An 18,797-nucleotide genomic window follows, 5' to 3' on the forward strand; every position below is an offset into this window, starting at 1 on the left:
GGCATGAACCGCCATAGCCAGGTGCCTTTCTTTCTTTTTTTTTTTTTACTACTTATTTTAATTATTTATTTATTTTTTGAGACGGAGTCTTGCTCTATCGCCCAGACTGGAGTGCAGTGGTGCAATCTCAGCTCACTGCAAGCTCCGCATCCCGGGTTCATGCCATTCTCCTGCCTCAGCCTCCTGAGTCACTGGGACTACAGGTGCCCGCCACCACGCCTGGCTAACTTTTTGTATTTTTAGTAGAGATGGGGTTTCGCCGTGTTAGCCAGGATCTCCTGACCTCGTGATCCATCCACCTCAGCCTCCCAAAGTGCTGGGATTACAGGCGTGAGCCACTGCTCCCAGCCATTTCTTTTTAGCATTGAATAATATTCCATTGTCTAGATGTACTGCAATTTATCCATTCATCTACTGAAGGACATCTTGGTTGCATCTAACTTTTGGCAATTATGAATAAAGCTGCCATAAACATTCATGTGCAGATTTTCGTGTGGACATAAGTTTTCAGCTCCTCTGGGTAAATAAAATACCAAGGAGTGCAATTGCTGGATCATATGGTAAGATTACGTTTAGTTTTGTAAGAAACTGTCAAACTGTCTTCCAAAGTGGCTGTTCTATTTGCATTCCTATCAGCAATTAATGAGAGTTCCTGTTGCTCCACATCCTCACCAGCATATGGTGTTGTCAGTGTTCTGGAATTTGTCCATTCTAATATGCATGTTCTTAGCTTTTAACTCAGCAATTCCAGTTTTAAGAATGTATAAGGCCGGGCACGGTGGCTCAAGCCTGTAATCCCAGCACTTTGGGAGGCCGAGACGGGCGGATCACGAGGTCAGGAGATCGAGACCATCCTGGCTAATACGGTGAAACCCCGTCTCTACTAAAAAATACAAAAATCTAGCCGGGCGAGGTGGCGGGCATCTGTAGTCCCAGCTACTCCGGAGGCTGAGGCAGGAGAATGGCGTAAACCCGGGAGGCGGAGCTTGCAGTGAGCTGAGATCCGGCCACTGCATTCCAGCCTGAGCGACAGAGACAGAGTGAGACTCGGTCTCAAAAAAAAAAAAAAAAAAAAAAAAATTAAAAAAATAAAAATAAATAAATAAAAATAAAAATAAAATAAAATACACCAAAGTCTTAATTATTGGGGGAAGTAGGATTATAAGAGATTTCACTTTCTAAGGAAATTGTTAATATTCATATTACTGTTGTCATAAAGCAATTAAAAGTGCCTAATACATAGAAACTACTATATAAATATTACATTATACTAAAATAGTTTTGGGAATATTTTCAGGTTGTTTTTTGGCAATGAGCATGTATTATTTTTATAAGTAGGAAAAAATAAATACATGAGGTGGTGAAAATGCAGGCAGTATTTGATTATTTTAAATGTAATGAAGGGTTAAAAATGAGAGCTAGAGGATGCCAAAGGGTCCTCTATGCATACTTGAAAGGACCTAGTTGAAAGGGGAGGGTTGATAATGATAAGGCCCTAGGCAGAAGAGAATGGGAAACTCTAATGATAACATTAACTGATATTTAATGAATGTTTACCCTGGACCAGGTGTTCCAATTGCTTTTGAGCCCACAGGGAGGAAAGGTTAATCTTTTCCTTTGAGATTAGAACCAAGAGTTTTTTTTTTTTTTAGATGGAGTGTTGCTCTTGTCACCCAGGCTGGAGTGCAGTGGCCTGATCTCAGCTCACAGCAACCTCTGCCTCCCGGGTTCAAGTGATCCTCCTGCCTCAGCCTACCGTGCAGCTGGGATTACAGGAGCCCACCAGCACGTCTGGCTAATTTTTGTATTTTTAGTAGAGACGAGGTTTCACCATGCTGGCCAGGCTGCTTTTGAACTCCTGACCTCAAATGAACCGCCTGCCTCAGTCTCCCAAAGTGCTGGGATTACAGGTATGGGCCATCACGCCCAGCCCAGAGCAAAGATTCTTAATCTCAATTTCCTGAAATTGTATCCTAAATTTGATGGGTGAATGCATTTTTTAAAATACAAGAGAAGGCCCATAAATTACATCAGATTTTAAAAAGGGTGTTTGAGCCCCCCTCTTCCAAAGATAAAAGAATCAAGGAAAGAAGGGCAACATATATATACATACACACATATATACATATACATATACACACATACATACATATACATACATACATACATATATATATATATATATATTTTGAGATGGATTCTCACTCTGTTGCCCAGGCTGGAGCGTAGTGGTGCAATCTTGGCTTACCGCAACCTCTTGCCTCCTGGACTCAAGTGATCTTCCCACTTCAGCCTCCCAAGTAGCTTGAGAGAACAGACATGTGCTACCTTGCCCGGCTAATTTTTGTATTTTTAGTAGAGACGGAGTTTCATTACGTTGACCAAGCTGGTCTCGAACTCCTGACCTCAAGTGATCCGCCCACCTAGGCCTCCCAAAGTGCTGGGCGTGAGCCACCGCGCCCGACCGAAAGATTGGTTTTAAAAATGAATATTTTGAAGTGATGAGAAAACGAGAGGGTTTCTGCCAGATGTCCTTTCTCCCAGTGAAACAGGATTAGAGATTCCCTTTAAGGACAGTAACATTTGGTGATTGTGACATTCCCAAGTTCTGTTGATTGATTCATCGTCTTCCCTCCATCATACACGTCGAAGGGCAGAGTGAACTTCCATCCTGAAGGCTCCGCGCTTAGTTTTCGCAGATCAATAGCTCGTCCGGAATTTATCATCTTTTCTTTCCACTAACTCGAAACCAATCTAAATTCTTTCCAAACATCTTCTCAACGTAGTGTCCTTTGAGGAAATTTACTGTTTCGGCTTCCAGACTTGGCTCTTAAAAACTTAACTTTCGGCCAATATCTTAATAACTCTGATTCAGGTTTTTGCATTTGTCAACTACCATTGAATGACAATTTTAATGAGTTCGTTCTTATGAGGATCAAATGAAATGACATCTGTGAAAACCTCTTACAAAGTTTAAGCAAATAGTGCTATGCAATCACAAAGAGTTAACTACTAATTTTCAGTGTTAGGTAAATTTTAAAAGCTTTCCAGAGAATTGGCGTCCTGCACAACAGTCTCGTTCCAAAATAATGCAGGCGGGGACTGGGGTGGGGGAGCTCCTCTCGGACCGAGGCTACGTCTTTCGCTCCTTTTGTCTTTTCGGGGTATTAGAACTGTCATGGCGCCTTCAAGAAGAGGGAGGAGGCTTTCCCTGCGTCCAGCAGAACCATCTGGGGCACCTGGACCGGGCGGTGGGGTGGATAGAGAGACGAGCACCAGCTGGGACCGAAAACACCAACCCCTCTGAGAGGTCTCGGCCGGACCGGCGCAAGGGGAGGAGAGCGGGTGGAAGCCTACTCCAGCGAGCTCCCGGCGGCCGGGCCCCGCCCATCGAGAACGTCGCCCAATGGAAACCTGCCGGCGGTGCGGCACCGCCCATCTGTTGGTCGGGACGCCGCGAGGGCGGGGCCCGCAGTTCGGTTGCGCTGCGGAGCGCAGCTGTGAGGGAGTCGCTGTGATCCGGGGCCCCGGAACCCGAGCTGGAGCTGAAGCGCAGGCTGCGGGGCGCGGAGTCGGGAGGTGAGCGCCCAAGGAAAAGAGGGCCCCGGGAGGAGGCGGTTCGCGAGAGGACGGAAGGATCGGCCTCCGAGGCCCGGGACGGTGGGACCCGCCAGGCGGGTGCTGAAGGCGGCCCTGCTCACTCAGTAGCCCAGGCCCGATCGGGCCCTGCCTGCTGGAGCCGAGGGGCCGCTTCGGCCCCGCAGTCCCTGCCTGTCCCTCCCCGGCCTCTCTGGCTTGGCGGCGGCGCCCCGGAATTCTGCGGGCGCGGGTCGGGAGGCCCTGGCGTTCGCTTGGAACTCCGGCTGCGAGAGGCGGGGCCCGGCGGGCGGGGGCGGGGGCGGGGGCGGCGGTCGAGGCCCGGCGGCCTGCGGAAGCGCGGCGGCCTGGCCAGGCCTGCTCGCGGGGCGGTGCGCCGAGTGCGCGGGGGCGTGGCCTGCGCCCCTGACTACGCTGCCGGGCCGGCCTTTGATGAGGTGGCCGCCGCTGGCTCCCTGGGCCCCAGCTTGGTGCTTGCGCGGGCCGTCGCTGCCTTCCAGGCGCAGGGCATGCGACCTGTTGGAGTGTGAAATTCTAGGGGCCAGGTTCCTCTCCCGAGCGGTTTTATTTCCCACTGGACAGTGCTGCGGGTCTCAGAGGCCCTCTGGTCCGCTCGGGGTGAGGACAGCTGAGAGGCCCGGGCCCGTGAGCTCTTGCAGAGGAGCTGACACGCAGAGAGTCTGCTGTCCAATAAACGAAAGTCTCGGGGAAAAACTTTGCAGGGCGATCTGCATTACTCCAAAGTGAACACTGCATGTCTCAGGGTGGCTGGAGGCGGCAAGGAGAATCCCCTTATGGGCGCTTATGAGCTTTTCCATGTGTGATCTCTTTTAAACCTCTCAGCGGCTCCGAGGCAAAACTCCCAGTGTCGCAGAGGTTTTTTCATCAATAAGAGGAGTGCTGGAGGATCTCGGGCACTGCCCTCATTTTGCCTGCGGAGGAAAAATTAGGAAGGGACAAAAAGTCACAAAAATTAGGAAGGGGGTGGGGGGTAAGCAAATTCCAAGGGCATATCTCTGATGAAGGGTTGGTGTCTCCTGTGGTGCCCTACTGTGGATTAGTTGTTTGTGTCCTGGGTCCAGAAGTTTCTTTGGAGTCCATTGGCTACAGCTTTCCCGTATTAGAATTCTACTGTTATTTCCTATTGTAATCTGGCTGGGAATTTTACTTAGTTCAGATTCTAGATGCATTCAGTGAATGTAGCTGCTCAAGGAAGTAACTGATAGTGTCTTACCATTTTCTTAGCTACCTTTCGGATGAAGGAACATGATCTCTAACAGAAGTTTTCTGGTAGATTACTAAAACAGGCAGATAGTAGCTTTCCTGGCTGGCTGAGTTAAATCCCTCTCCAGCGATCCTCCCACTTCAGCCTCCTAAGTAGCTGGGATTACAGGCATGAGCCAGCGCGCCTGGCAAATCTCTCTAGAATAAGCCAGGATCTAGAAAATAACATACGGAAAGAATATCTTGCCAGATTTCCTCTGTACTGCCTATTGCTCTTTGGTATTCACTAGACTGTCTTCTAATAAAAATCTCCTTAGTTGAGTTAAATGTAGTGTAGATTGGGGGCAGAGATGGTCACAAATGGGCATCAGAGAGTTCTAAAAATACATGTGGACTTTTTAAAAGATTGGTGTGTTGACGGGAGACTTCTGAACTTACAGGAGCACATTTACTTCCCAGGGTATCACTTTCTTTGTCTTTTCTTTTTTTTTTTTTTGAGTCATAGTCTCACTCTCTCACCCAGGCTGTGGTGCAGTGGCACCATTTGGGCTCACTGCAACCTCCGCCTCCTGAGTTCAAGTGATTCTCGTGCTTCAGCCTCTTGAATAAGCTGGGATTACAGACATGTGCCAACACACCCTGCTAATTTTTGTATACTTTTGTTGCCCAGGCTGGTCTTGAACTCTTGAGCTCAAGCAGTCCGCCTCCACCATCTCCCAAAGTGCTGGGATTACAGGCACGGGCCAGCTTGCCCGGCCCAGGGTATCTCTTTCATACTGTAGCGCACTCTCTTGAGCCAAGCACACACAGGTTCCAACTCCTTCAGTCTTTGTTCTTAGAGATACAGAATAACATTAAGTGGTTGTCTTGTGACTTTTTGTACAAGTTAATGGCATTCAGCTCTTGAGAATTCTTCTTCTTCAAGTACCCATGACCCTGAAAAAAATGTTATGCTGTATAATACTTTTTCCTATAAAAGTTGTACATTGAGTTATTTGTATTTGTAAGAAATAACCTAGGCCAGTGCGGTGGCTCATGCCTGTAATCCCAGCACTTTGGGAGGCTGAGGCGGGCGGATCATGAGGTCAGGAGATTGAGACCATCCTGGTTAACACGGTGAAACCCCATCTCTACTAAAAATACAAAAAATTAGCTAGGTGTGGTGGCGCATGCCTGTAGTCCCAGCTATTCTGGAGGCTGAGGCAGGAGAATCGCTTGAACCTGGGAGGCGGAGGTTGCAGTGAACCCAGATCATACCACTGCACTTCAGCCTGGGCAACAGAGTGAGATTCCATCCCCTCCGCCAAAAAAGAAATAACCTATATCAGATCTAGTGCCCCAGAGAATGGAAACTTCAGAGCCTTTGAGCAATGTGAATGAAATGAAAGCTGGAAGCTTAAGGTCTTAGCTCTGACTTGAATTTGTGGCTGCTTGAATGTGGGTATTTATTTTGTGTGTTATTGTATCTCAAGGACTTAGCCCAATGGTTGGCCCACAATAAGTGCTTAAAAAAAATCTGTCAAATGAGTGAATGAAAAAAAAATGTTGTTAACCAATACCCATTTGTCACACTCACATCACAGGAAAGGTGAGGTCATCAGGGTTGAAGTCACAACTGCCAGTCACCTGCCCCAAGGGTAGCCTCACCATGGACTGGCGGGCTTGTTCTGTGTAGAGAAGGGATGGATAGTGAATGCCAAGGTTAGTTCTAGCTGGATAAATTAGCCAAGGGTTTCAGCTGGATAAGTTGGCTGAGGGTGCTACAGGTCCAGCCTTAAGGCTGTCTCAGTGCAACATTTTGGAGTCTGGAGTCATCTGTTCTGAATAGCGCCCATATAGCTTTTTTGTTTTTAATTTTTTGAGACAGAGTCTCACTCTGTTGCCCAAGCTGGAGTGCAGTGGCACAATCTCAGCTCACTGAAACCTCTGCCTCCTGGGTTCAAGTGATTCCCCTGCTTCAGCCTCCTGAGTAGCTGGGACTACAGGTGTGTGCCACCACACCTGGCTAATTTTTTTATTTTTAGTAGAGACAGGGTTTTGCCATGTTGGTCAGGCTGGTCTTGAACTCCTGACTTCAGGTAATCTACCTACCTCAGTCTCCCAAAGTGTTGGGATTACAGGCGTGAGCCACACATAGCTTAATTCTTGAGCACAGTACAAATAGGGTGTACTTGGGGATTCAAAGGGAAGCATGTTGGATGAATGTTTGCCAAGAAGGAATGGAGCACCTGATTTTGCTGTTGATTTGAACCTGACTCTAAGTGAGGTTAGACTGCCGTAAATCTTGTGTTTGTCATTCCTGGGTGGGTCATCTTCAACTATGATAGCTCACCTTCTCTAGACTTGAGTTAGGAGAATAGTTAATGTTGCAGTATTTAGGAGTGATTCTGATTTGGGATTTAAAGGAAACAAAGGTGGTGTGTGTTTCCTATTTGTAATTTTTAAAAATTGTGTGTAGAGACTGGGGTCTTGTTATGTTGTCCAGGCTGGTCTCAAGTGCCTGGCCTGTTTTCTTTTGCATTCGCAGATGAAGTTATTAGGATTATTAAATCTTTTTATTTATTTATTTTTTTGAGACAGAGTCTCCCTCTGTTGCCCAGCCAATGGCATGATCATAGCTCACTGCAGCCTCAAACTCCTAGGCAATCAAGTGATTCTCCCTTCAGCCTCCTGGGTAGCTGGGACTATAGCTGTGTACTACCTCACCGTGCTAATTTTTAAATTTTTTTTGTAAAGATGGGCTCTCACTTTCTTGCCCAGGCTGGGTCTCAAACTCCTGGCCTGAAGTGAACCTCTTGCCTTGGCTTCTCGAATTGCTAGGATTACAGGGGTGAGCCACTGTGCTCAGCTGGATTGCTAAAGTTTTCTCTTTTTTTTTGAGATGGGGTCTTGCTCTGTCATCCAGGCCGGAGTGCAGTGGCACGATCTCGGCTCACTGCAACCTCCACCTCCCTGGTTCAAAAAATTCTTGACCGGGCGCGGTGGCTTACGCCTGTAATCCCAGCACTTTGGGAGGCTGAGGCGGGCGGATCACAAGGTCAGGAGATCGAGACAATCCTGGCTAACACGGTGAAACCCCGTCTCTACTAAAAATACACAAAATTAGCTGGGCGTGTGTTGGGCGCCTGTAATCCCAGCTGCTCGGGAGGCTGAGGTGGGAGAATGGTGTGAACCCAGGAGGCGAAGCTTGCAGAGAGCCGAGATTGTGCCGCTACACTCCAGCCTGGGCAACAGAGTGAGACTCCCGTCTCCATAGAAAAAAAAAAAAAAAAGAAAAAATTCTCCTGCCTCAGTCTCCTGAGTAGCTGGGGCTACAGGCATATGCCACCACACCCAGCTAATTTTGTATTTTTAGTGGAGATGGGGTTTCACCATGTTGAACTCCTGACCTCAGGTGATCTGCCCACCTTGGCCTCCCAAAGGGATTACGGGCGTGAGCCACCGCATCCAGCCTGGATTACTAAATCTTTACAGATGTATCCTGACTCTCTCTGCCTTCTCCCTCTGTACTTGCCCCAACCAATGCAGGTCTGAGTGTTCCTTCCAGCATGTCGGAGGGGGAGTCCCAGACAGTACTCAGCAGTGGCTCAGACCCAAAGGTAGAATCCTCATCTTCAGCTCCTGGCCTGACATCAGTGTCACCTCCTGTGACCTCTACAACCTCAGCTGCTTCCCCAGAGGAAGAAGAAGAAAGTGAAGATGAGTCTGAGATTTTGGAAGAGTCGCCCTGTGGGCGCTGGCAGAAGAGGCGAGAAGAGGTAAGGTGATGGTACAGTCACTCTTGGGGGAGTGAATTCTGGAAAGGTGAGAACTGGAAGAGCGAAGTCTTAAAAGAGGCCGACCAAACTTCAATAGGTTGGGGGCTAGGAGGAGATGATCATATGGAGTGTTAAAATGGAGGATTTGCGAGATAACTTTAATTCTCTTTCATATGAATTTCTTCTCAGGTGAATCAACGGAATGTACCAGGTATTGACAGTGCATACCTGGCCATGGATACAGAGGAAGGTGTAGAGGTTGTGTGGAATGAGGTACAGTTCTCTGAGCGCAAGAACTACAAGCTGCAGGAGGTAGGTAATGCTGAAAAGGTGAAGCCTGAGGAATGTTGGAACACTGATTTAGAGAGGAACTGGTGTTGGGAAGCTGCCCATGAGGAGAGTATGTTGGGGTCAGTTCATTTCTGGGGAGGGACAGGAAATGGCTTCTCAGGATTATTACAGTGATTTATGAACTCTGTTATTCCACTGTCTCGCTTGCTCTCAGGAAAAGGTTCGTGCTGTGTTTGATAATCTGATTCAATTGGAGCATCTTAACATTGTTAAGTTTCACAAATATTGGGCTGACATTAAAGAGAACAAGGCCAGGGTAAGAATTTTTTCCCCATATTTCCTGAACTTACTGCAAAGAGACTAGCTGCATTTATTATTGTTCGTTTTATACTCAGAGATTAAAACAAGGTAGTTTTGAAACAGAACTGGAATCAGCTGCAATGGCGATAAGAGTGGGGCTTCAGTTGTCACCTATGCCTTTTGTATGGCTATAGATTGGGCAGAAAACGAGTGAACTTTTGCTTCCTTCTTCCCATAACTTTTATTGCTTAGTAGTTTTCATTGCCCCATTTAGTCTAAGTAAGTAAAGCTAAGAACAAGAGGAGAGAAATTTTAACAAACTTTCAAATTTAAAATCTGTTACAAGGGAAGGGATCATTTCTACCATAAGACCTTTTAGTAAATGCTTTGCCTCCCCAGGTCATTTTTATCACAGAATACATGTCATCTGGGAGTCTGAAGCAATTTCTGAAGAAGACCAAAAAGAACCACAAGACCATGAATGAAAAGGTATAGAAGGAGAGCAGACAAAGTTTTAGGCTCGGGGTGGGGCGGGGCGGGGGGCTTAAAAATACTGTGTTTATGAAGCTGATCAGGAAGGGATGGAAGGAGCTGGTGGGAGAGAGTTAAGAGAGGGAATTACTGCTGACCCTTGGATCAAACTTTGTTCCAGGCATGGAAGCGCTGGTGCACACAAATCCTCTCTGCCCTAAGGTAAGTAGTACCTGGTTAGTTTCTTACCCATATTTCCTGATTTAGTTCCTCCAAACAGATTTCAGGGCACTACTCTTCTGTTCTCTTCTGCCTCTCCCCACTTTCTTTGAATCATATACCGTCAAGATTGGGCCCGCTATGGGTCTTTTAAAGGGTGCATCCTAATGCCCTAACCACAACACTTACCTCCTACCTCTTTCTCCTAGTGCTTATCCAGCTATTTAAATCATCAGGCATAATGGAGATTCAGAGTGTGGGGATTATCTTTATGGTGACCAGCAGGAGACCTGGCCCTTGCTCCTCTTAACCCTTGGGTTCCCCTTGCCCTTAATTTCCCAGTGGCCCCTCTAACAGCCCAGTGCCCCCACAGCTACCTGCACTCCTGTGACCCCCCCATCATCCATGGGAACCTGACCTGTGACACCATCTTCATCCAGCACAACGGACTCATCAAGATTGGCTCTGGTGAGGGGAGGGAGAGGTTCTGGGCAGGGGAGCCTCGGGAATTTGGGAACCATGGGGGTAAGATGAAAGGAATGGGGATAACAGAGCAAAATTCTGAAGTGTGGGCCGGTGAGAAGAGAAAGGACCTTGCTAGGAGTAATTCATAGGAGAGGCCAGTTAATTAGTGGAGACGGGGTAGGATATATAATCTTACACCTTTGTGAAAGGAAATTAGGGTCAATACAGAGATACTGATAGGAGGTTGGGAAAGGGCAAGAGATACGGGTTTGAGGTTTGATTTGAGCCCTGGGGCCAGACCCTGCCAGAGGAGGTTCCAGGCTGTGCCTGCTGTGAGTGCTTTCATTTGCTGTGTATTTGTGTGCAGTGTACAACATTTCTGTGTGCTGTGTCTGTGTGGTATTTGTGTGTCCATTTGTCTGGGGCTTGGCTGCTCCATGGCTCACAACTTTTCTCTGTTTTCCTCCCTCCCGCTTACGGGCTGCTCTGTTCCCAACAGTCTTTCATAGGATTTTTGCTAATGGTGAGAGCTCCCTCTGCCCCACTTGGGGCTCTGTTTGTGCTCCCTCTGCTCCCTTGGCGGCTGCCCAGTGCATGCAGTCGTGGGAGCAAACCCGCTTCCCCTATCTTCCCTGCCTAATTATGCCTGCTTAGCTTCTGCCCTGCCAGCCCTCCGCCTGCTTGCCCCTCCATAACCTGCTTGTTTCCTGTGGATTCTGCCTGGCTGGCCACTTACCTCCTGGATTCATGTTCCCCCTCATCATCAGGCTAGTTTCCCAGATCATACTGTGCTCCCAGATCCTCTGTGACTTGTAGTCATTGTTGATGATCTGAGTGAGTCCAAATTGGGCCTGGTCCTGGTTCCTCATTCAGCCCTGTGGCAGGCAGTGTTGAGGAAAAAGGGGGTAGAATAGGAGTCTAAAAAGTTTTGGTGGATTAAAAGTGGAACTGATTCAAGGGTATTAGCTCAATTCTGAGCTCTTTTTGAGTTTCACTCAGCAAAGGTGGGTAAGAAGGAGCCTACCTCCTGAGTTGTATGTTAATGCTTCTTATCCTTATTTATCCAAGTTCCTGAGGTCTCCAATTGTCCCAGATTAGGAAGGGCTGCCTGTGTTTTTATGTTATTTGCAGGGTGGATGAAAAAACTAAAACCAAGTATTTTCATGTGAGTAGGGATTAGATGTACCTGGGATTTAGGGAAGGTGAACGGGGCACAAGTGACAGTTTTTCCTTAAACTGCATTGCTTCTAGACTAGCCCAAAGTCCCTGTGTATCTGTTAATTTAGTCTGGTGCTTTTGTTGCTCCTGATTTAGGGACATTAGATAAGAAGCAGCAGGACTAAGAAAGGGGAGGTAGGTGGCGTCCATGTGTGGTCTGTAGTTCAGGATGAGAAAGGGGATATGTTTGTGCCTGTTGAGGGTCATCAGAAAGGAGACTTCAGGAGAGAATTTGGCTTTTGGGGCCTTTCTCTGGAGTGAGACTATTCTTCGGTGATGGTGGTCAGATTGTGTGTGTCTCCCCTACTCTCAGTGGCTCCTGACACTATCAACAATCATGTGAAGACTTGTCGAGAAGAGCAGAAGAATCTACACTTCTTTGCACCAGAGTATGGAGGTGAGCCTTCCTGCTTTCTCTGCCCTGTCCTCATTCCCTGCTTTTGCACCTTATAACTTGAGGTACAGAGGCAATATAACTGAAACTTCTAGGCCTTCTCTACCAGCATACAAAATATTTTTTTCTTTTCTTTTTTTTTTCCTAAGGCATTCCTGCCAACCCTAGCCCCCAATCCTCTGATTAACCAAAGCCTTCTCGGTTTTCCCTAGAAGTCACTAATGTGACAACAGCAGTGGACATCTACTCCTTTGGCATGTGTGCACTGGAGGTGAGGAGACTGGAGGGGAGGGGGGCAAATGAGAAGATGGAAGGGGTAATGGAGGGAGCACAAGTAAGGCGCTGGCTTGGAAGGAGTGATTGTGGGAGCACTGACGTTCTTAGGTGTCTCCTTTTTTTTTAATTCCTCCTCACTGAAGATGGCAGTGCTGGAGATTCAGGGCAATGGAGAGTCCTCATATGTGCCACAGGAAGCCATCAGCAGTGCCATCCAGCTTCTAGAAGACCCATTACAGAGGGTAAGGATCTTCAGGATCACTCCCTCCTCAACTGACCTTCAAATGTCTTCTGGTTTTTCTTCCTTTGTATCCACTGGGCATATGCTCCTAAGAGCTAGGGAACATAAAACAGAAAGGACACGCAAAATCTGTAAACATTTTCTTAGGAGGTGCCTACCCTGTTTTTGCATATATACACATAGGTTAGGGGGTTAAGATGGATGATACTGGGGTTCAAAGTTGTGTGTTGGCTGGGCGCAGTGGCTCACACCTGTAATCCCAGCACTTTGAGAGGCTGAGGCGGGCGGATCACTTGAGCTCAGGAGTTTGAGACCAGCCTGGCCAACGTGGTGAAACCCTGTCTCTACTAAAAATACAAAAACTAGCTGGGCGTGGTGGTGTGTGCTTGTAGTCCCACCTACACGGGAGGCTGAGGCAAGAGAAATGCTTGAACCTGGGAGGTGGAGGTTGCAGTAAGCTGAGCTTGGGCTACTGCACTCCAATCTGGGCAACAGAGCGAGACTGTCTCTAAAAAAAAAAAGACAAGAAAAAAAATGTATGTGAATTTAAACGTGCCTACATGGAGGTAAATTAATTTGATGGTTACTTCAGGCAATTGCTGTATACTCTCAGACAGCCATTTTTATATTTTTAAGCACATCAGTCAATTTAAATTAAACCAGTTGTTTGGGATTTTATATTTATACAGTTTTAGTTAGTGATGGTGCCCTGAAATAATGAGCCAAGATTTAAAAGACATAAGGTTATGCATCAGTTGATAGACTATAGTAAGTAGAGCTTGGACAGGAAAGTCTAAACAAGAACAGTTTGTAACTCATTAGATAAGTATAATAGGGAACAGGAGAGAAAAGAAGACTAGTGGGAAGTCAGGAGGATAGTGTGGAGTAAGTTTCTACTTCAACATTGAAGTGGAGTATTCAAGTGAAAGATGAGGTATGTGACCTTGTTAGCTTTCAAGGTTAAAAGCAGGAAAGCAGGTTGTCGTGGGATGTGCAGGAGGTAGAAAAGGAGGCGGTGGAGCACCGTGGCTCATACTTTTAATCCCAGCACTTTTGGAGGCTGAGGTGGGAGGATCACTTGAGTTCAGGAGCTCGAGACTAGCCTGGGCAATGTAGCAAAACCCTATCTCTGTGAAAAAAATATAAAAATAATTGGGTGTAGTGGCACATGCCTGTGGTCCCAGCTACTCTGGAAGCTGAAGTGGGAGGACTGCTTGAACCCAGGAGGTTGAAGCAGCAGTGAGCTGTGATTGTGCCACTATACTCCAGCCTGGGTGACACAGCAAGACCCTGTCTCAGGAAAAAAAGAAAGAGAGAGAGAGAGAAAGAAAGAAGGCAGAAATGGGTAGAGGAATCTTGGGAAATTGAGTGAATTCAGTGATTGTGGGCAAAGGAAATTGTGATACTAGGCTTGTGAAATAAAAAAGATGGTGAATATTGATCACATTGGGTAAATTTAGGAAGAGAGAAGCTAAATTTCGCAAGATTTAGAATAGAAGATAGGCAGTGAGTTGACTAATAAAGCAGAGGTAGAAACTAAGGAAAAAGAAAGTGTGAACATTAAAGAAAAAAGAAAGCTTGTGGTTGGAGAGCAGAAAAATAATTAAACCCAGAAAGGCAGTGGATGGTGTCTTTCATATAATATCTTGAGTTTTTGAAGCCCTTTCAGGTGCATTTATCAATATATTGTTTTCTCAGCAAGTGCTGAGCCCCTACTATGTACAAAGCCTTGTGCTAAGTAGAATGAGAGTTATAAAGATGAACGCATTGAGGGGCTTGCCAGATGCCTGCTCCAGTTCCTTTTCTTTTCTTTTCTAGGAATTCATTCAAAAGTGCCTGCAGTCTGAACCTGCTCGCAGACCAACAGCCAGAGAACTTCTGTTCCACCCAGCATTGTTTGAAGTGCCGTCGCTCAAACTCCTTGCTGCCCACTGCATTGTGGGACACCAACGTGAGTCCTCTTGGCCCTGTGGGGAATAGTCTTCCAGTCTGGAACCCTGTAACTATCACTGGCATGCTTGCTTTCCTCTTCCATATCCAAAGGGATTTTTTTTTTTTTTTTGAGACAGAGTGTCACTCTGTCTCCCAGGCTGGAGTGCAATGGCTTGATCTCAGCTCATTGCAATTTCCAGCTCCCGGGCTTAAGCGATTCTTGTGCCTCAGCCTCCCGAATAGCTGGGATTACAGGCATGTGCCACCATGCCTGGCTAATTTCTGTACTTTTAGTAGAGATGGAGTTTCGCCATGTTGGCCAGGCTGGTCTTGAACTCCTGGCGTCAAGTGATCTGTCCACCTCGGCTTCCCAAAGTGCTGGGATTACAGGCATGAGACACTGCGCCAGGCCTCCAAAGGGATTCTTTACCCCTTTGCCTGCATGCCTTCTATGACATTTAATCTGACTGTCCCTTCATAACATCCCACTCCATCCAGACATGATCCCAGAGAATGCTCTGGAGGAGATCACCAAAAACATGGATACCAGTGCTGTACTGGCTGAAATCCCTGCAGGACCAGGAAGAGAACCAGTTCAGACTTTGTGAGTAACTGAGAGGGTCTGAAAGAGGCAAATTGGTCACTATCACTCTTGAGGCTCTGTAAACTGTCCATTCTCTGGGAATGGTTGAATTTGCTATTTTGCTTGTTTCCTTCCTTCCATCTCCTTTCTCTTTTCTCCTCCAGGTACTCTCAGTCACCAGCTCTGGAATTAGATAAATTCCTTGAAGATGTCAGGTGAGAGCAGAGTGAGAAGGCAGGCTTTCTTGAGAAAGCAAGCAGGGTTGGGTATCCTAAGGCATTCACAGAGTCCATGTGACCTGTCTTCATCTTCTTCCAGGAATGGGATCTATCCTCTGACAGCCTTTGGGCTGCCTCGGCCCCAGCAGCCACAGCAGGAGGAGGTGACATCACCTGTTGTGCCTCCCTCTGTCAAGACTCCGACACCTGAACCAGCTGAGGTGGAGACTCGCAAGGTGGGGGCTGTGTGGGTGTGGATTGTCTCCATGGCTGTGGTGGAAGGGAGAGAGGACATCTCAAATAAGGCTCTATCCTTTAGAGAAAATGCTCCTTAGCAGCCATGCCCTATGGGCTGGAAAGACGTCTAGGTATTGGGTTTTTTACAGACAGGTCTCTAGAGTGACCCTCTCTTCCTTCCCTAGGTGGTGCTGATGCAGTGCAACATTGAGTCCGTGGAGGAGGGAGTCAAACACCATGTAAGGCTCAGGGCTAGGGTTGCCGCAAAGCTGGTGGCCAGAGGGTGGGGAAGAAGAGTCTCATTTTCTGACTGTCCTATTCTCCAGCTGACGCTTCTGCTGAAGCTGGAGGACAAACTGAACCGGCACCTGAGCTGTGACCTGATGCCAAGTGAGTCTCTCCTTTCCCTCAGAGGATGGAGAGTCTATGAGCCTTATCTTTTAGGGACATATTCAGGGGTGGGAAAGGTGACAAGGCAGTAACACATTGACTCACATAGAATGACTATCTTAGCCCCTAAAGCAGTGGGTGGATCTGACAGTTTAGCCCCAGTGGGGCTGTCTGAAGGGCCCCAGGTCCCTCAGTCCCATACTGTACTCACCCCCTCCTGTTTCTCTGTCAGATGAGAACATCCCTGAGTTGGCAGCTGAGCTGGTACAGCTGGGCTTCATTAGTGAGGTGAGGTTTCTGCCTTCATCTGCCCTGGCTGCCCTCATGCCTTCTCTTCCTCAGCCCCCATGTCACTGAGCACTTCTCCCCTAGGCTGACCAGAGCCGGCTGACTTGTCTGCTAGAAGAGACCTTGAACAAGTTCAATTTTGCCAGGAACAGTACCCTCAACTCAGCCGCTGTCACCGTCTCCTCTTAGAGCTCACTGGAGCCAGGCCCTGATCTGCGCTGTGGCTGTCCCTGGACGTGCTGCAGCCCTCCTATCCCATCCCCCCAGTCAGTATTACCCTGTGAAGCCCCTTCCTTCCTTTACTATTCAGGAGGGCTGGGGGGGCTCCCTGGTTCTGAGCATCATCCTCCCCCTCCCCTTTCTTCCTCCCCTCTGCACTTTGTTTACTTGTTTTGCACAGACGTGGGCCTGGGCCTTCTCAGCAGCCGCCTTCTAGTTGGGGGCTAGTCGCTGATCTGCCGGCTCCCGCCCAGCCTGTGTGGAAAGGAGGCCCACGGGCACTAGGGGAGCCGAATTCTACAATCCCGCTGGGGCGGCCGGGGCGGGAGAGAAAGGTGGTGCTGCAGTGGTGGCCCTGGGGGGCCATTCGATTCGCCTCAGTTGCTGCTGTAATAAAAGTCTACTTTTTGCTAAAAGCGTCGTGTGTTCGCGCCTTTCCTGCCAGGGGGAGCGGGCCCGGGGCGGAGGCGGGGCCCAGGTGGGAGGGGAACCCGGGACGGAGGCGGGGCCCAGGTTGGGGCGGGGCCGGGCCCAGGTAGAGCGGACCTGCGGCCGGCGCGGCGGACGGGATGAGGCGCTGCAGTCTCTGCGCTTTCGGTAACTTCCGGGACCTGGCGTCTCGTCTCCTAACCCTGGGGCCACCCTTGGCCCGTCCTAAGGTGCGGGGTTAATCGGCCAGGAGCCGTCTCTCCCCACCCCGCCCGACTCAACCCTGTCCTCACCCGTGCTTTGCAGACGCCGCCCGGGGGCCCCGGCGGCTGATGCGCGTGGGCCTGGCGCTGATCCTGGTGGGCCACGTGAACTTGCTGCTGGGGGCTGTGCTGCACGGCACTGTCCTGCGGCACGTGGCCAATCCCCGTGGCGCTGTCACGCCAGAGTACACCGTGGCCAATGTCATCTCCGTCGGCTCGGGGCTGCTGGTGAGCGCGGCAGGCGGCCCGGGGCGGGGGTCGGGCGCCCAGAAAGCCCATCAAGCCAAAGGCTTTGTGTCTTCCACAGAGCGTTTCCGTGGGACTTGTGGCTCTCCTGGCGTCCAGGAACCTTCTTCGCCCTCCACTGGTGAGAAGGGACTTCCTGGAGCTTTTAGAGTAGGCTTGAGTCAGGGAAATGGGGGCTGAGATTGGTCTTTCAATAGATTGGAGGAGCCTCAAATAGAGAAACTGGGTGTCTAGTCACTGGGAGTTAGCCAGGCCCAGGCTGTTCACCCTGATCTGTCCCTGCCAGCACTGGGCCCTGCTGGTGCTAGCTCTGGTGAACCTGCTCTTGTCCGCTGCCTGCTCTCTGGGCCTTCTTCTTGCCGTGTCACTCACTGTGGCCAACGGTGGCCGCCGCCTTATTGCTGACTGCCACCCAGGACTGCTGGATCCTCTGGTACCACTGGATGAGGGGCCGGGACACACCGACTGCCCCTTTGACCCCACAAGAATCTATGTGAGCACATTCTCTTCCTTCTTGTGGTCTACAAAGCCTTGGTCCTGCCCTTTTAATTTCCCTTCTTTGCTGCACTTGCCCTACTCCCTATCCTTCTTGCTTTTCAGGATACAGCCTTGGCTCTCTGGATCCCTTCTTTGCTCATGTCTGCAGGGGAGGCTGCTCTATCTGGTTACTGCTGTGTGGCTGCACTCACTCTACGTGGAGTTGGGCCCTGCAGGAAGGAGGGACTTCAGGGGCAGGTAAGGAAGGTGAACACGAAGGGTTCATTCCACAGAGACTGGCTGTGTTGAAAAGATGCTGACCGGCCAGGTGCAGTGGCTCACACCTGTAATCCCAGCACTTTGGGAGCCTGAGGCAGGCAGATCACTTGAGGTCAGGAGTTTGAGACCAGCCTGGCCAACGCGGTGAAACCTCATCTCTACTAAAAATACAAAAAAGTAGTCAGGTGGGGTGGCGGGCACCTGTAATCCCAGCTACTTGGAAGGCTGAGGCAGGAGAATCGCTTGAACCTGGGAGGTGGAGGTTGCAGTGAGCTGAGATCGTGCCACTGCACTCCAGCCTGGGCAACAGAGCCAGGCTGCATCTCAAAAATAAAAAGAAAAAAGAAAGAAAAAGATGCTGACCTATCATTCAGGGCAAGGGTGTCTAACTCCACCTTCTTCTGCAGCTAGAGGAAATGACAGAGCTTGAATCTCCTAAACATAAAAGGCAGGAAAATGAGCAGCTACTGGATGGAAGTCAAGAAATCCAAGCATCACAGAGAAGTTGGGTTTAGGACAGGTAATGGGCCTTGAAGGTGGTGGCCTGGGTAAGAGTGGGGGCAGGGAAGTGCTCTTAGAACTGGGTCTAGGTCTTGCCATGCTGCTTTCCCCCTCTGACCCGGGTTGGTTCTCCCCTCTGTCCAGCAGGTGCTGTTCCAAGACTCAGTCCTAAAGGGTTTTTTTTTCCCCACTAAGCAAGGGGCCCTGACCTCGGGATGAGATAATACATTGTAATAAAGTAACTTCTCTTTTCTTCTACTTGATTATGATTCCTTTTGGGG

The 18,797-nt window shown here is 48.9% G+C and overlaps 2 protein-coding genes and 1 long non-coding RNA gene across 4 annotated transcripts; 2 read left to right on the forward strand and 1 right to left on the reverse strand.

The window, feature by feature from the left end:
* The first annotated feature begins 3,428 nt into the window (after nucleotides 1–3,428).
* Nucleotides 3,429–16,737, forward strand: LOC113223692 (nuclear receptor-binding protein). The gene is made up of 18 exons (XM_026453084.2): nucleotides 3,429–3,579; nucleotides 8,350–8,579; nucleotides 8,769–8,891; nucleotides 9,085–9,186; nucleotides 9,570–9,659; nucleotides 9,823–9,863; nucleotides 10,234–10,328; nucleotides 11,857–11,940; nucleotides 12,150–12,208; nucleotides 12,357–12,455; nucleotides 14,273–14,405; nucleotides 14,885–14,990; nucleotides 15,134–15,184; nucleotides 15,288–15,423; nucleotides 15,610–15,663; nucleotides 15,751–15,814; nucleotides 16,047–16,102; nucleotides 16,187–16,737. The coding sequence occupies exons 2-18, from the start codon at nucleotides 8,370–8,372 to the stop codon at nucleotides 16,289–16,291; spliced, it is 1,608 nt and encodes a 535-aa protein (XP_026308869.1). The 5' UTR covers nucleotides 3,429–3,579; nucleotides 8,350–8,369; the 3' UTR covers nucleotides 16,292–16,737.
* LOC113223694 lies at nucleotides 14,080–18,166 on the reverse strand. Its single transcript, XR_003308836.2, has 4 exons — nucleotides 17,865–18,166; nucleotides 17,044–17,401; nucleotides 16,026–16,213; nucleotides 14,080–15,457 (listed from the first exon to the last, which is right to left on the reverse strand). It is a non-coding gene; the product is annotated as an uncharacterized LOC113223694 (long non-coding RNA).
* On the forward strand, nucleotides 16,830–18,774 carry LOC113223693 (keratinocyte-associated protein 3). 2 transcript variants are annotated; one of them, XM_026453086.2, is made up of 7 exons: nucleotides 16,830–16,918; nucleotides 17,057–17,241; nucleotides 17,321–17,380; nucleotides 17,546–17,752; nucleotides 17,860–17,994; nucleotides 18,423–18,535; nucleotides 18,661–18,774. In XM_026453086.2, the coding sequence occupies exons 1-6, from the start codon at nucleotides 16,891–16,893 to the stop codon at nucleotides 18,528–18,530; spliced, it is 723 nt and encodes a 240-aa protein (XP_026308871.1). In that variant the 5' UTR covers nucleotides 16,830–16,890; the 3' UTR covers nucleotides 18,531–18,535; nucleotides 18,661–18,774. The 2 variants fall into 2 exon arrangements, with proteins under 2 accessions (XP_026308871.1, XP_031790061.1); XM_031934201.1 differs by having other exon boundaries at nucleotides 17,057–17,380; nucleotides 17,676–17,994; nucleotides 18,423–18,774.
* Nucleotides 18,775–18,797: the final 23 nt, after the last annotated feature.

The sequence above is a fragment of the Piliocolobus tephrosceles genome, chromosome 15, assembly GCF_002776525.5.
Source record: "Piliocolobus tephrosceles isolate RC106 chromosome 15, ASM277652v3, whole genome shotgun sequence".
In the NCBI taxonomy this organism is placed as follows: Eukaryota; Metazoa; Chordata; class Mammalia; order Primates; family Cercopithecidae; genus Piliocolobus; species Piliocolobus tephrosceles.

What these genes read in the sequence shown, in the direction of transcription:
- LOC113223692 (XM_026453084.2), top strand. Translation starts at nt 8,370, where the DNA reads ATGTCGGAGGGGGAGTCCCAGACAGTACTCAGCAGTGGCTCAGACCCA. An exon ending in GGCAGAAGAGGCGAGAAGAG is followed by an intron (nt 8,580 to 8,768) that starts GTAAGGTGATGG and finishes ATTTCTTCTCAG; the next exon opens with GTGAATCAACGGAATGTACC. An exon ending in AGAACTACAAGCTGCAGGAG is followed by an intron (nt 8,892 to 9,084) that starts GTAGGTAATGCT and finishes GCTTGCTCTCAG; the next exon opens with GAAAAGGTTCGTGCTGTGTT.
- LOC113223693 (XM_026453086.2), top strand. Translation starts at nt 16,891, where the DNA reads ATGAGGCGCTGCAGTCTCTGCGCTTTCG. An exon ending in TTGACCCCACAAGAATCTAT is followed by an intron (nt 17,753 to 17,859) that starts GTGAGCACATTC and finishes CTTGCTTTTCAG; the next exon opens with GATACAGCCTTGGCTCTCTG. An exon ending in AGGAGGGACTTCAGGGGCAG is followed by an intron (nt 17,995 to 18,422) that starts GTAAGGAAGGTG and finishes CTTCTTCTGCAG; the next exon opens with CTAGAGGAAATGACAGAGCT.